This window comes from Lethenteron reissneri, chromosome 13 (assembly GCF_015708825.2).
Source record: "Lethenteron reissneri isolate LAM-NWPU_2019-01 chromosome 13, ASM1570882v1, whole genome shotgun sequence".
NCBI classification, from domain to species: Eukaryota; Metazoa; Chordata; class Hyperoartia; order Petromyzontiformes; family Petromyzontidae; genus Lethenteron; species Lethenteron reissneri.
Window position 1 is genome coordinate 254,016 of NC_083791.1, and position 13,938 is coordinate 267,953.

Sequence of the window (13,938 nt, forward strand, 5' to 3'; positions counted from 1 at the left end):
TGCCAATGTGTCATCCTCCGCTACTTAAATCACCGAGTGATCGCTAAAAATCTAAATCCTAAACAATGTGAGCACAAACAAGACCGCTACATGTCTGGTGGAAGGGTTGTAGGGTGGACTGGATTATTTTGTTCCCTAAACATATGGTGTTTTTAGAATTGCATACTAAAGTAAAACGTAGTTGGTTGTTAAACAATTAAAATTGTATAACTGCACTGTATAAAACTGTCACTACTTCCAACTCCGCTATATAAAATTGAAGGGAACAAACTGGTAGTGTGCATGATTTGTAAAGTTCTAGCTTTTGTTACTGTGGGGAAAAAACGAACAAGGAATTTTGGACCAAATCATACAGAAAGCCAATAAAGCAAACATCGCAAACCTCCTCTGAACCTTCTTTTCTATTAAAAAGGTTTAAAACAAAGCCATTACTCAAAACTATGCAATTTTATGCTTAAATTGCCAGTTTGGGGATGGGGTGTATTTCAAGCGCCAGATGAAAAAAAGCACCATACAAAAATTCAACAGAAACGCAACCACCAGTAACGGATTAACAAAATCTATACAGAGAAATGAAGCATCAGGCCTGCAGGGTACTTGACTGTAAAAGCAGAAAAAGTAATCAACTAAGCAAGTGTGCATATGAGAAATACATTTTTTTTACAATGTGGTTCTAATAGTTCTCTACCTGCCCCCCACCCACCCTCCCACCTAAAACATGACAGCAAAATTCCCTTCACTGGTTGAAGAACGATGCGTGTCGAAATGAAGGAATACTTAGGAGAAACATGGTGCTGGCTATTGATGTTGTCTTGTTACCAATGAAACAATCTGTTTGAACGTCGAAGCTCCACAGTTCTCTCCATTAAGTTTTTTTTTTACTTTTTAAAATAGCTTTAAAAATACCGCTGTCAACAAAATTAATAAGTTATTAAACACATTCGATTTAGAAAAACTAAGCTGAACGGGATACCAAAAGTCATTTCAAAATACATAAATTGAGGATGAAGGAAAACATGATTGTAGGAAATATGAATCTGTGGATTGGCAGGCTTGCATGCTTCAACTGTATATTCTAGTGTAGTAAAAGGGGAAAATGATTCCCCATCTCCTCGGTATCAGTTGTAAAATGACATTACAAGAGAATGAAGAAACGTACTGTATATACTGTTCATGGCATTGGTTAGTTCACTATAAAACGGTCCATGATGTCCATCACAGCACAAAAAGGATGTTCTGCTTTGGGTACCACAATTTTGTCAAGGTATACTTTTTTTCTGTAAAGTAGCAAACTCAAGTGACGAGCAATGCTTTACAATAGGAAAGCTGATACAATCAAACAGGTGTGCGCATGTTCACACAAGTGTCGACTGCCAACAATGAAGGATTTCTACCACATGCAGGAGCAGAACTGAAGGGTCTTTGCACATTTGATTTGTTTAGCCACTCAGACCACCGTATGCTGCATAAGTGTGCCCTCGATCAACATGCCCCTTCAGTGTTCCCTCTGGCCTCCGGCTGGGAGTATGGGGAAGAGAAGCCGTGTTTTCAGGAAGGTGCTAAAACCCGGTCCATACCAACAAACCAGTTCATTATTATGTCCCTGAGACCAAAACTCAAGGTGCTTTTTATTTCATAAGCATTAATTCCCACACGCTGACTTTGGGAATTGCAGCAGAGCCTCTCTTCGTATTCCCATACACCATTCCAAAGCATTCTTCATAATGGTCATCAGGAGCTTGCCACAGGACTTTGCTGAACACACACGCCCATCATGGGGGAGTCTTCCCTGTCAGGGGCTGAGCGCGAGCCCAACGGCCCATCTGCTCCATAGTGAGTTGGCCGTGAGCTGAGCGGTCCATCTGCCCCGTAGTGAGCCGGCCTGGAGCCCAGAGGTCCATCGGACGTGTAGTGAGCAGAGCGGCCCTCTCCTGTGTAGAGTCCTGGTCCTGCAGCAGGGTAGGGGTATCCCAAGGCAGTGGCTGCACTGCTGCTGCTAGTCCCTGTGAGGAAGCCCCCAGCCACTCCTGTGAGTACTGTTCGTGTTCGGAGGCCTGAGGTAAGAGGCAGGCCGAGCGAACCAGCCTGGGTGCAGTCTAACGGGTCCGGTCCCAGCAGAACATTCGGAGAAGGATCAGACACCTGCTGCCTGAAGGCCCGGTGCCTGGCATTGCTCTGCGATGCTTGGTGAGCGATTGGCTGTCCTGTAGGTTGGAAATTTGAATGTCCTGGCTGAGTGTTGGACTGTATTACTAACTGGCTGTGCGAGTAGGATGGCTGTGGATTGGAGTGAGGATTGTTCAGATGAGCCGGTGGATTGTTCGTATGCAATGCGGAGTTGTTTGCATGAGTAAAATGCCCTGTTTGGCGAGACGTATGGCCGTGGGAGTGGTGGTGCTGGGAACGGTGGTGGCCATGAGAATGAGCGGCCTGCTGAGACACGAGGTGATTGTAGTTTGTTGTGCCGCTTTCTGGAGACAACATTGTCTGTGTGGATGAATCCCCTGTGGTCCACGCCATGTGGGATTGGTGATACGCCTGCAAATAGAAACATACGGAACATTCAGTTAAACGATTCTGCATAACCGTTACATCATAACTTACATTGTAATAAACGAAATAAAAAAACCTCTCAACCATGAAAGGTTTTTTTGGGTTAGATCATGTAAATATGCGTCGTTAACGCCCACCACCACCCGACACCGCCAACTATTAAGGGTTGTCACGTAAACAGAACATGCCAATTCGTCACTAGTACAGCACACCGGTGTGTTGGAGAATCAAGCCAAAACATTTCCAACCGGAGTACGACGTTCCGCCAGTAATTACAACTAGCTTCATCAGGCGACAGCCAGATTGTAAATGTTGTAGCTTGGCTCCCCAACACACCGGTGTGCTGTACTAGTGACGAATTGGCATGTTCTGTTTACCTGACAACCCTTACTAATTGGCTGTGTCGGGTGGTGGCGGGATTTAACGACACATTTATATATTTAAGCGATTTAACCCAAATAAACCTCTATTATGGATATTGGTCGCGAAAGCCTACATGTTAAAAACCTCTCAATTCAATTTTTTCAGGACCAAAGTCATTATGAAGACAGTTTATAGGAAGTCATTTGTCAAGTATATTATACAATGCATGGTTCAAAGTCAAATCAGCCATGATCTATTCATTGCTGGATGAAGACCTCCCCCACACCATCCCCATTTCACGATCTTGCAATGCAACAATATAGTTCCTGTACATAAGCAACTTTCATCACTCCAACTCGGACAGACATCCTCTTGGGTGTATTCCCTCCTTTGGATGCATCTTTGGTAGTCTCATCCAAGCCCACGAATTTTTCCGAAGTCAATGTTGTCTCTAACTTGTGATCCATATGTACCACTTTCTGCCTCTCGGTGCAATTCGAAGCGTGCACCTCTCCATGCTTCTTTGTGCATTTTTTATATTTTGCTCCATTTTCGGTGCCAATGTTCATGCGCCTAATCCATGTCACAGCAGAAAAGATTAAATGATTAAAAACGTTCTTCTTTAGCTACCACCAACCATCGGTTGTATTGTTTTATGGCAAATGGAGCATTGATGCAAGTGTAGTGACGTAGCGCTGACTGTTGAACAGCAGCAGCAACTGCAGGTGGGCACTGAGTGCACACGCCGCTGAGCATATACGCAGGTGTGCCAGCAGGGCGGAGGAACTGGAGCAAGGGTCATGAGAGACCTCGTGTGGAAGCCCCTGGAACCCTCGACGGTTCGAGAAGGGAGGCGCGGCTCGGGTGGAGCCAAGCTGCACCGAGGGGAATATAAGCAGCAGAGATCGAGAGCTGGGCTGCCGGTTCTGGGATTGGACCCATCTCATCGTCGCAACGTGGAAAGGGTCGTGTCTGGGACGGGGCGCGCGGCAGCGGGGTCGTGTGTGAGAGAGAGAGAGAGAGAGGGGGGGCCCGAGTAGTGGCGTGAGGGCGGCAACAACAATGAATAAAAAGGGCAGAGCAGTGCCTCCTACGACCACCTCGTCTCCGGCTGATTGTGTGCGCCGCACACCACCCGCACGCACAGACGACACTACACAAGTACCTGGGAGTTGTGGGCGTCATATTCCGTCGTGGGGGCCACGTTGTTGTAATGCCTGCTTCCGTTGTGTCGGTGCTGCGCTGGGTCTGATCGAGCCCGGTCACTGTGAGAGGAGCCACTTGACCCACCTGGATAAGAAGTAACAGTTTTATTCATTAAAGCCAGAGAATCTCTGCATGACTTTTAACTGCACAACAATACATTAATTTACATCATGGGACCTCTTTTGCCAGTACTAAAATATGAGAATAGGTTTTCCACATTTTTCTGGCAACAAAACAGGTGTTAAGATGTTAAAACACCAAACTGAAACCTTTTTACGTGTGCCCATCGGATTCCTCCAGTATAAATATACTGATATCGATTCCTTGCACGCTCAGTGTCAACACACCCTCTCCCCAGTGCCTCTCACATTCTCCCACACCGCTTACATCTGTCTTTCTTGTACATCTCTTTTCCCTCATGTCACGAAGTCCGACACATTTGTTGTTATTGCTGTACAGTTGTTCTGTCCAGCAATATCTCGACTCGAAATGTGTTGGTCACTCTGAGCCCAAGAATAAACCGTTTGGAGCCCCGAACCACAAGATGCTCCGATTGCTGACACAGCACCAAATGGCTGCAGTGTTTTGTATTACAGCAAAAATAATTAGGGCTAGGACTGATTTCACGTTGGAAAAGTTAAGCTTATATATAAGCTCCTAGCTTGGCATTGTCTCATTCTTCACCTGAGGACGGCTGCTTGCGTTGTGGCCGAAACGTCGTGAGAATTATTTTATTATGTTTTATTTTTATTATTTTATTACTTCCCTTCTACGTGACTTTACCGAAAGAACCAAGAAGATGTTTAGAATGGCATTCATGATTTGTAAGCATAAAAGCTGTGCAGTCTCACATGTGCTCTCCAAAAGTGGAGTGCAACTTTTTCACAATGTACGATATGTTGTCTTGTGCTGCGGCTGATGCACCACCTTGCCTTCTTGAAATTAATACAAGACTCCTACTAAGAGGAAATTTTTCACATCAACAGTGAGTAAGCTGAGGAGTATGACCACAAATAACATTTGATCTGGGAAAGGTATTATTTTAAGACGTAGGCTTTCGTGACCAATTTTATTCATAATAAAAGTATTTTTCGGGTTAGATCGCGTAAATATAAATGTGTCGTTAAACCCGTCGCCACCCGACACAGCCAATTAGGAAGGTTTGTCAAGCAAACAAAGCAATTCTTGCTATCTCCTAATGAAGTTGGTTGTAAATCACTTGCAAAACTTCGTACTCAAATTATAAATGTGGTTTACTCTCCAACACCGGTGTGCTGAAGTAGTAACTAATTGGCATGTTTTGTTTACGTGACAAACCTTTCTAATTGGCTGTGTCAGGTGGTGACGAGTTCAACATCACAATTATATTTACGCGATCTAACAAAAAAAAACTTTATTATGAATATTTATTTACTTGTGTTACACGAAGACTTACCAGAACTCGATGAAGAGTTTGAAGTTCCAGTCCCAGTGCCCTGGCTCTGATCAATGGCAGGGCTTGTGGACACACTGTTACTTGTGTTTGTTCCTTCATCAGTGGTTTTTTTAAAGAAGTTGTGTTGCAGGGCATAAAAAGGAGTTATTCGTGTTTTGGGATCGTAGTCCAACATGCGCAGGATCAGATCTTTAAACTTCAGGTAATCAGCAACTGTGTGCCCAGCCTCTCCCATCCTCCGGCCTCCAGGACCACCGCTCTCCACGCCAATGATGTCGTGTAATTTGCGAGACCCAGCTGTCTTGTACTCCTGTGGACACACAAAGAGCAGGATACCCACAAACGAGTCACACTATAACCCGAGATTACAGCGCACGCAGTTTAGACAAGCGTACGATCCCTGTGTATAGTGAAATTTTAACTGGCAAAAATAAACACAATCCCATATCTCTCACAGTGCGCACTTCCCAATGCCTTTCATAAAGGCTTGCCAGATGTGTGAGACGAAGTTGGAATACCTTTTTATACATAGATTTTCCCCCTTACGATACTTAGCAACGTACAATTATATATTACCTTAGGGCTTCATCCTAGGATCACTATTGTTTCATGTGAATGTCTTCCCACTCAGCATCCTCAACTTCCAGCATGATTTAGGCTTCCACATGCACGTTAATGATACCCAGATATTTCTTTATAGTCCCACTTTAACAACAACTTGTGTTTAATTGACCTGAAAATATTATCGGCTCCATGCGCTTATTAAAAAGTTTAATAAAGATGAAATAAACCTGTATGGATAAATTTTATTGCAGCTTGGAAGTAATAAACGTGGTGCAGTTTGACCCAAAACTCTCAATGAGTATTGTGGTGTCCTGTTGTAACTATGTAACATTTCCAGACTGATGTCCTGTTATATTTTAAAAGGTCAGCACTTAATCTATGCTTTCTTTCATTTGTGACTATTACAATGCAATCAATGCTTCCTGATCTGCCAAGCCATTGAGACTTCCAGAGGCTGAGCATTAAGACTAATCTAAGCAATGTGAGAAAATGCATTTGTATTCCATGGAAACTTTGGATATTGGGATCTAAAACAAGTCCATTGAATAAAAATTAATTTAATCTTCATGTGTACCAAACAGCAATATACCACAATAACTCAAGGCAGGCTTCAGGTTCATATCCTTATATCAGGAACGTTACAGCATTTTGTGCGTATTGTTTATGTACTCCCAACTGATCATTATTAGGGTGCATATTTGTCACTTACTAGCGATGCGACAACACTTATGGAAAGGAATGATTAAAATCCCCTTTGAGTACCAATATTTGAAAATCTACGATTTGTTTCATAATTGGCTTCGCATAGGTATAACGTCAATTACTGTGATAACCCTTCACCACCTGCCACCCAGTGCACGAGTCTATTTGGTTTTGCGAGCAAATCGTTTACATTGAAAGGCAAGTAAAATGTTGAAAACGATGGAAAACTTTGGCTGCGAGATTCCGACCAGCACCATGAGGTGTCGGCAAGAGCTTAAGTGTCGCATGAGGACCACGCCCAGCTACTCAAGGAGACGTCATGAGAACAGCCATGCGGGTGAACCGAATCTAATTATTGGAGGTAAATGCCGATTTTATTCGTTGCAATTTGCAGGGTTTAAATAATGTAACAAGGTGAATCTTTTCAATCCTGGGTGAAAATAGGCAATCCTTCCTTAATTATAAAGTTCATGGTGTTGGTTCTAAATTGATATTTGGTATTGTAAAGTTAATCTCTTCTTACCTATGAAATAAATGTTTTGTCTGTCTGTGTGTCTGTCTGTGCGGGTACCTTGTGATGCTTTTAACTGACAAACTGTGGGGTTTACATATCAAAAAGAGTGCAAATACCACGCAATATGCCCCGGGACGAAAAATTTCTATTCGTTTTTCCCATCAGTCAAGTTTAAAGTAGTTAAACGAACAATGTATTCTTGTTATACACCGAGGGTGGCGCCAAAGCACGCATCTGCGCACCGCGAGAACGCCGACTCGTGGTGGTTGCCCCGAGCAATGCATACTCGATCGGTGGGGGCGGGGGAGTTCAAAATGCCAAAACAACGCCGAGGTAAATTCTTCAGTGTCATGTCCTCTACTCCCCCCCACCCCAATGTCTGCACTCCACGGGACTAGATCTCACCACGGCACTCTGTGAAGTTAGTAAATACTGCTATAGAGTCGATAGATACCTTTATAGAGTCGGTAGATACTACTACAGTCAGTAGATACTACTGTAGAGTAGGTAGATACTAATTCTAGATTTGAAGCTTTCGTGACTGCAAGGATTTATATTCTTAGGTTTTTTTCGGTAAAGTCACGTAGGTAAAACATCAAAATTAATGAAAATAAAATTTTATTACTGTAGTTAATCATTACTACTATTGAGTTGATATACTACTATAGAGTTAGTATATACTACTAGTCAGTATATACTGCTGTGGAGTTAGTAGAAACTGCTATCGAGTCGGTACATACTACTATGGAGTTAGTAGATACTACTATAGTCAGTATATACTACTGTAGAGTTAGTAGATAGTGCTATTATAGAGTCGGTAGATACGACTACAGTCCGTAGATACGACTGTAGAGTCACTAGATACTACTATAGAGTCAGTAGTTTGACTATAGGGTCTGTACATATGACTGTAGAGTCGATAGATACGACTATAGAGTCAGTAGATACTGCTGTAGGGTTGTAGATACAAATGCAGAGTCGGTAAATGCTACTGTAGAGTCAGTAGATACTGCTATTGCCAGCAGCTACTGCTATACAGTCAGCAGATACTACTATAGTTAGTAATTACTACTATAGTCAGTAGATACTACTGCGGTCAGTAGATACTACTACTACAGTCAGCTGATACTATCGTCAGTAGACACTACTATAGTCAGTAGATACAACTGTAGAGCCAGATAATATTATAGTCATTAGATACTATTCACTCTATTGCATGTAGGGTGCGTAGTTATATAAATTACTTGAGGGTACGGCATAAGATACGATTTAGTCTCATTGTATAAAGGTATAAAAAAGTTAGTTTCTTACAATATTTGAGTAAGGTCATTTGAAAATAGTGTTAGTTTTACATTATTGTAACTAAATCATGGATTAACGAGATTTAAAGCAAGTATTTTATGTTAAGGTTCTAGTTAAGCAATAATTTATAAGATTACTTAAATTAGCACAGTGGTGATTAGCACTTGAGGATTTAGTGAAGGTTGATTGAAGATATTGTTGTTAGATCCTTGTTATTAAATGATGCATTGATTGAACCAGATCAAATGTAGAGTACTCAGTCTATCTATAGGCACGAAGTTGATTTAGTTTTTGATCATTTTTTGTTCCCTTATTATAAACTAGCAGGAAGTACCTGGCGTTGCCCGGGGGAAAAATATATTTCAAAACTTGTCTTCTCTTAAAAATATAACATATACAAATACAAAGTTATTGTGAAAGCCCGGGATTCCATTTGTCTGTCCATTTGTCCATCAACAAGATTATAACAGGCTTGCAGAAGTCTTGAATCAAAAAGTAATAGAAAGTGGGGGGTAAATAGTTTATCTAAACGGTTTACGAAAATTGTCAACCCCCCCCACCCCACCGAAATAAATATTTTAACCCCCCCATAGGCATATATACCTACACACCCTACATACAATAGATAGAGTAGTATCTAGTGACTCTGTAGTAGTATATGGCTCTACAGTAGTATCTACTGACTGTATAGTAGTATCTATTGACTGTAGTAGCATCTACTGACCCTAGTAGTATTTACTGACTCTATAGTGGTATCCGACTATGGTAGTATCTGCTGACTCTCGCAGTATCTACTGACTCTATAGTAGTAACTACTGACTCTACAGTAGTATTTAATGACTATAGTAGTATCTCAATTGATAGTAGTATCTATTTACTCTACAGTAGTATCCACTGATTATAGAAGTAACTACTAACTCGATAGTAGTATCTGGTGACTCTATAGTAGGATCTGCAGACTCTATAGCAGTATCTGGTGACTATAGCAGTATCTACCGACTGCAGCAGTATCTACTGACTGTAGTATTATCTACTGACTCTATAGTAGTATCTACCGACTTTATAGTAGTGTAATGCGGGCGTAAATGGGCGGGGCGGATATGACGATCCGAGAGGGAGGAGTCAGGGTGACGTGGGGGAGAAGTTATAGCGGGGAGACAGGAAGCTATCTGGGGTCAGTCGGGGGAGTGAAGGGTGGTGAACACGTTGGGTGGTCGCCGTGCCTCAGCCTGGTGGCTGAGGGGCTCATGACGGCGCCAGCCAGCGGGGTGGAAGAGAGAGTGGAGGATTGAGGTAGGAAGTGGCGAGATAGCCACAGAGGCCACGAAGGGCTGAGGTAGGAAACGGCGAGATAGCCACAGAGGCCACGAAGGGCTGAGGTAGGAAATGGCGAGATAGCCAGAGGCCACGAAGGGCTGACATTGGGAGGTGGCGAGATCGCCACGCACGGAGGAACAGGGAGCGGAGATGGAGCTGCTGGGGGAGCAGCCAGAGGGCTGTACCAAGAGCCTGCAGCGGAGCTGCAGGAGCGTGGAAGGCTACGGGAGCGAAGGCAGATGTGGGGCTGCCAGGGAGAGAGTCTCAGGAGGAGTGCCGTGTGGGAAGGAGAACGCGAACCCCAAATAAAGGACACGGAGTCAGCAAGAAGTGTCTGAGTCCTTTTATTACACTGGAGTCAGAAGTGAAACGGCATCTCAAAACAACTGAGAGAAAGAAGAAAAAAAGAATATTCCTGCGCCATCATCTGCTACATCATCGGACGACGACGACCTTCCTCAGACGGTGGTCCTGCCTGCGATGGAAGAGGAGATCCGTGCTGGAACGAGTACGGGTCCGGGTGAGCAAGGTGTCGCCGCGTTGGTGGACCTGTCTGTGCCGGAGGATGCCAACTTACGATGGAGACAGATGGCGGCGCAGATGGAGACCTTGAAAATCGTGCTGGCGCAACTGTGTGAGTTCACCACGCCGAGGACGGCGTCGGGGAGGCCCGGTGGTGATCCGCAGGCCTCTGCCTTTCCTGCGCTGCCAGCGCCATTGCCACGTGGCACGAAGACGCCATCTTGGGCGTGGCAGGGGAGAAACGGCGGGAAGCAGCCATCTTGTCTTCACAGCGGCGGGAGGACGCCGCCATCTTCAACATCGCGGCGGAGAGGCAGCCTTGCGCTGCCATCTGGAGGTGCCGCGGGGTGAGCAGCCTGCTGTGAGCTGCTGTTTTTCGAGGGGGTGCTGCGAGGAGAAGACGCCGATGCTGCAGCTGCTGGGGCGGGAGCTTCCCGTCCTGGTTCGGGTGCGTGACAACGGAGCCGTCAAGTCGCCGAACGAGTTCTGCGAGGCGTCTCAAGTTGCCACCCTGCCGTCCTCTTCTTGCTGCAGCCCCGGGCGAGTCATAACGATACGCACCCGGCCTTAACACACACCTCACTCATCTTTCGAGGGCCGGGGGGGGGCTATTTTGGTTTTCTCTTATGACTCGATTGTGCGGAGCGCGGTTCGGACTGTGTGTATATGTGTGTAATAACGATGAACGCGCTATCTGCTTGTTAATGGTGTCAATGTAAGTGTGTGCGTGTGTTGAGAATGGACGGAGAGTCTGCTGTATTTGCTGAGTGTCAAATTGTGTGTGTGCGCTGCTGCGTGGAGTTGTTATCTTAATGGTGAAGTTAATTATTAACTTGGGAGCGTCGGGTATCTTGCGCTGTATTATTTGTGGGTTACCTTGTGCGATGGGCTTAATTGGAAAAAAATAATATATATTTTTTTGGTGTATTGTGCTGCGAGGTGCTGTGTGCGATGCGATTGTTGCAAGAGAGAGAATAATTGTGTTGTTGCTGCAAAGTTACGACAGGATTAATGGTGTGTTGGTTGCCTGCAAATCTGCTTGCTATTGTGCTTAAATGTACGCGTGTGATCGCGATATGCTGATTGCATGTGCTGTTATACCGTTCTGTATGGTTATGGGGTGCGATGCAGTGGTTGACTATTGGAATTGAGATTGTTATTATATTGTGCGTACCTGTTGGAAATTGCTAACAAATTCGAGGGGGACCCAAATATTTGGTTGTATGGTTGTTGTGCACACGAGATTGCGTGTATATTATAGAGGGGGACCATAAAATTTGGTTGTATGGGTGTTGTGCACACGAGATTGCGTGTATATTATAGGGGTAATTGAGCTTTTTGAAAATGAGGGTGCGCGATGACGCCGTTGTGGGTGTCTCAAAGGTTAATGCTAATGGGACCGTAAATTGGCGCCAAGTGGCGTCGCGTATTCGGTTGATCGCATGCAGCCACGAGTTGCTTGGCGAGTTGGGTTGTGTAACCAATGTGGTTGGTAAAATATTGGTTAAAATTCCACGATATGACAACTGTGCGCAGCAAGCTGGGGCTGTGCGTCTATCGTTGGTGGGGTTGTTATAACGTGACGGGGGATGCGTCTTGTGACCCCCAGTTAAGGGAAGCTGGGGTGCACGAATGGAGAAAACTGGCCACGTGTTCGCACGTTGGGCCGCCATTTTGCGCGCACGCGGGGTATGTTGACGATGCGCTTTGCGGAAAGGGCCGCCATTTTGAGTGCGCACGAGATATTGCGCGAACGCGCTGGGCGAAGGGGGACGCCATTTTGAGCGCGCGGGATAAACCGAGGTGGGGCAAATATTCCATCTGTTATGCCTGCCATTGTTGATTGGGTGATGCACGAGTTGTGGTCACATCGGCCTATGGCTGATGGCTGACCTGACAGCCCGGAGGCGAAACCTCCGTGGTATGTCTTAAACTAATGGGCCATGTGCTCATATGGCTCGGGGAGTCATGGTTCAGTTGTGCGGTGGCAGACTGAACCTGGTGTGCCGGGGGCTCACGGGATCTGGGTTAGGGTGTTATTGTCTCTATAAGAGAACATTGCCCCGTGGGGGGAGTACAGGGGGTCTGGCATTGCTGGGGGATGAACCTTCCCTGGGCTATAAAGCATCGGACTATACGAGGCTGGTGTGTGTCCATCTCTGATGGGATAGTAAGGGAGGAGCGTGGCCGAGTTGCTGCTCATCCCCGAAATTGCACTAGCTGAGAGTATGGTCAGTGGATGTTGCTGTGGGTTGACGACCACGGTGGGGGTTAGGGCGAGTTAAACGTTACCGCTGGGGAGCGTGGCTCTCTCCACGCGAGGGTGTGCGATTAGGTGTTTTGTTGGGTTGCTGAGAGTGACCGTGGGTACATGCTGTGTACGTGCGATGTCTGCTGGTCCTCAAGGGAGGACTGCTGGTGGGTAAGAGCAGGAAATTTTGTTGTTGTTGTTGTCACGTTTAAATAATATTGTTGTTAAAATGTAAATACTGGGGCATCCATTGCGTTATTTTGGGTATTTATGGGGAGTTTTTTTAAGCGGGCCGGATTTACATCATCTCCACTACCCTGAGGCCGGGTGGCTGTCGTGTACGACATGCGGATGTGCGTTGTTGTGCTGTGCCTCAGGGGATTGGATTCTCCTTCTCGTCACAGATTCTTCAGCTCCCGTCGCACTGGGTATTACCTGGTATGCTAGCTGGATGAGGACTTGAAGGAGCAATTGAGCGCCGTTCGTCATTCTGCTCTACCACTTGCTCTTTGACGTTGGACTTGAGCCGAGCGGATGGAACTGCAACATGGACACGCACTAAAACATCACTTTCTGGGTTGTGCGCGTTGGCCGTTCTTGCGTGTCAGTTGCCGTTTTGTTCATTGTGCCATTCTTATTCTTGTTGATGTTGCGCGGAGGACAGGCCGGTGTTCTGTTCCAGTTCCTGATACCTCCCCTTTCGTTGCTTGTGTTGTTGTTATAATCTCCGTTGTGTCTGGGGGACTCCTGATTGTGATGCCTTCGCCCGCATTATTTTGTTCTGTTTCAGCCGAGGACGGCTGGGATTTTCTCTACGGGGGAGGGTAGTGTAATGCGGGCGTAAATGGGCGGGGCGGATATGACGATCCGAGAGGGAGGAGTCAGGGTGACGTGGGGGAGAAGTTATAGCGGGGAGACAGGAAGCTATCTGGGGTCAGTCGGGGGAGTGAAGGGTGGTGAACACGTTGGGTGGTCGCCGTGCCTCAGCCTGGTGGCTGAGGGGCTCATGACGGCGCCAGCCAGCGGGGTGGAAGAGAGAGTGGAGGATTGAGGTAGCAAGTGGCGAGATAGCCACAGAGGCCACGAAGGGCTGAGGTAGGAAACGGCGAGATAGCCACAGAGGCCACGAAGGGCTGAGGTAGGAAATGGCGAGATAGCCATAGAGGCCACGAAGGGCTGACATTGGGAGGTGGCGAGATCGCCACGCAC

At 45.8% G+C, this 13,938-nt stretch overlaps 1 protein-coding gene across 1 annotated transcript in view; it reads right to left on the reverse strand.

Moving 5' to 3' along the window:
* Positions 1-834: 834 nt before the first annotated feature.
* Positions 835-13,938, reverse strand: part of DYRK1A (dual specificity tyrosine phosphorylation regulated kinase 1A) — a 30,773-nt gene continuing 17,669 nt past the window's right edge. The window contains exons 9-11 of the mRNA XM_061550810.1: positions 5,558-5,867; positions 4,082-4,206; positions 835-2,538 (exon numbers count right to left, since the gene is read on the reverse strand). Of these exons, the coding sequence (XP_061406794.1) occupies positions 1,732-2,538; positions 4,082-4,206; positions 5,558-5,867 (1,242 nt within the window). The 3' untranslated portion in view covers positions 835-1,731. The remainder of the gene's footprint in view (positions 2,539-4,081; positions 4,207-5,557; positions 5,868-13,938) is intronic.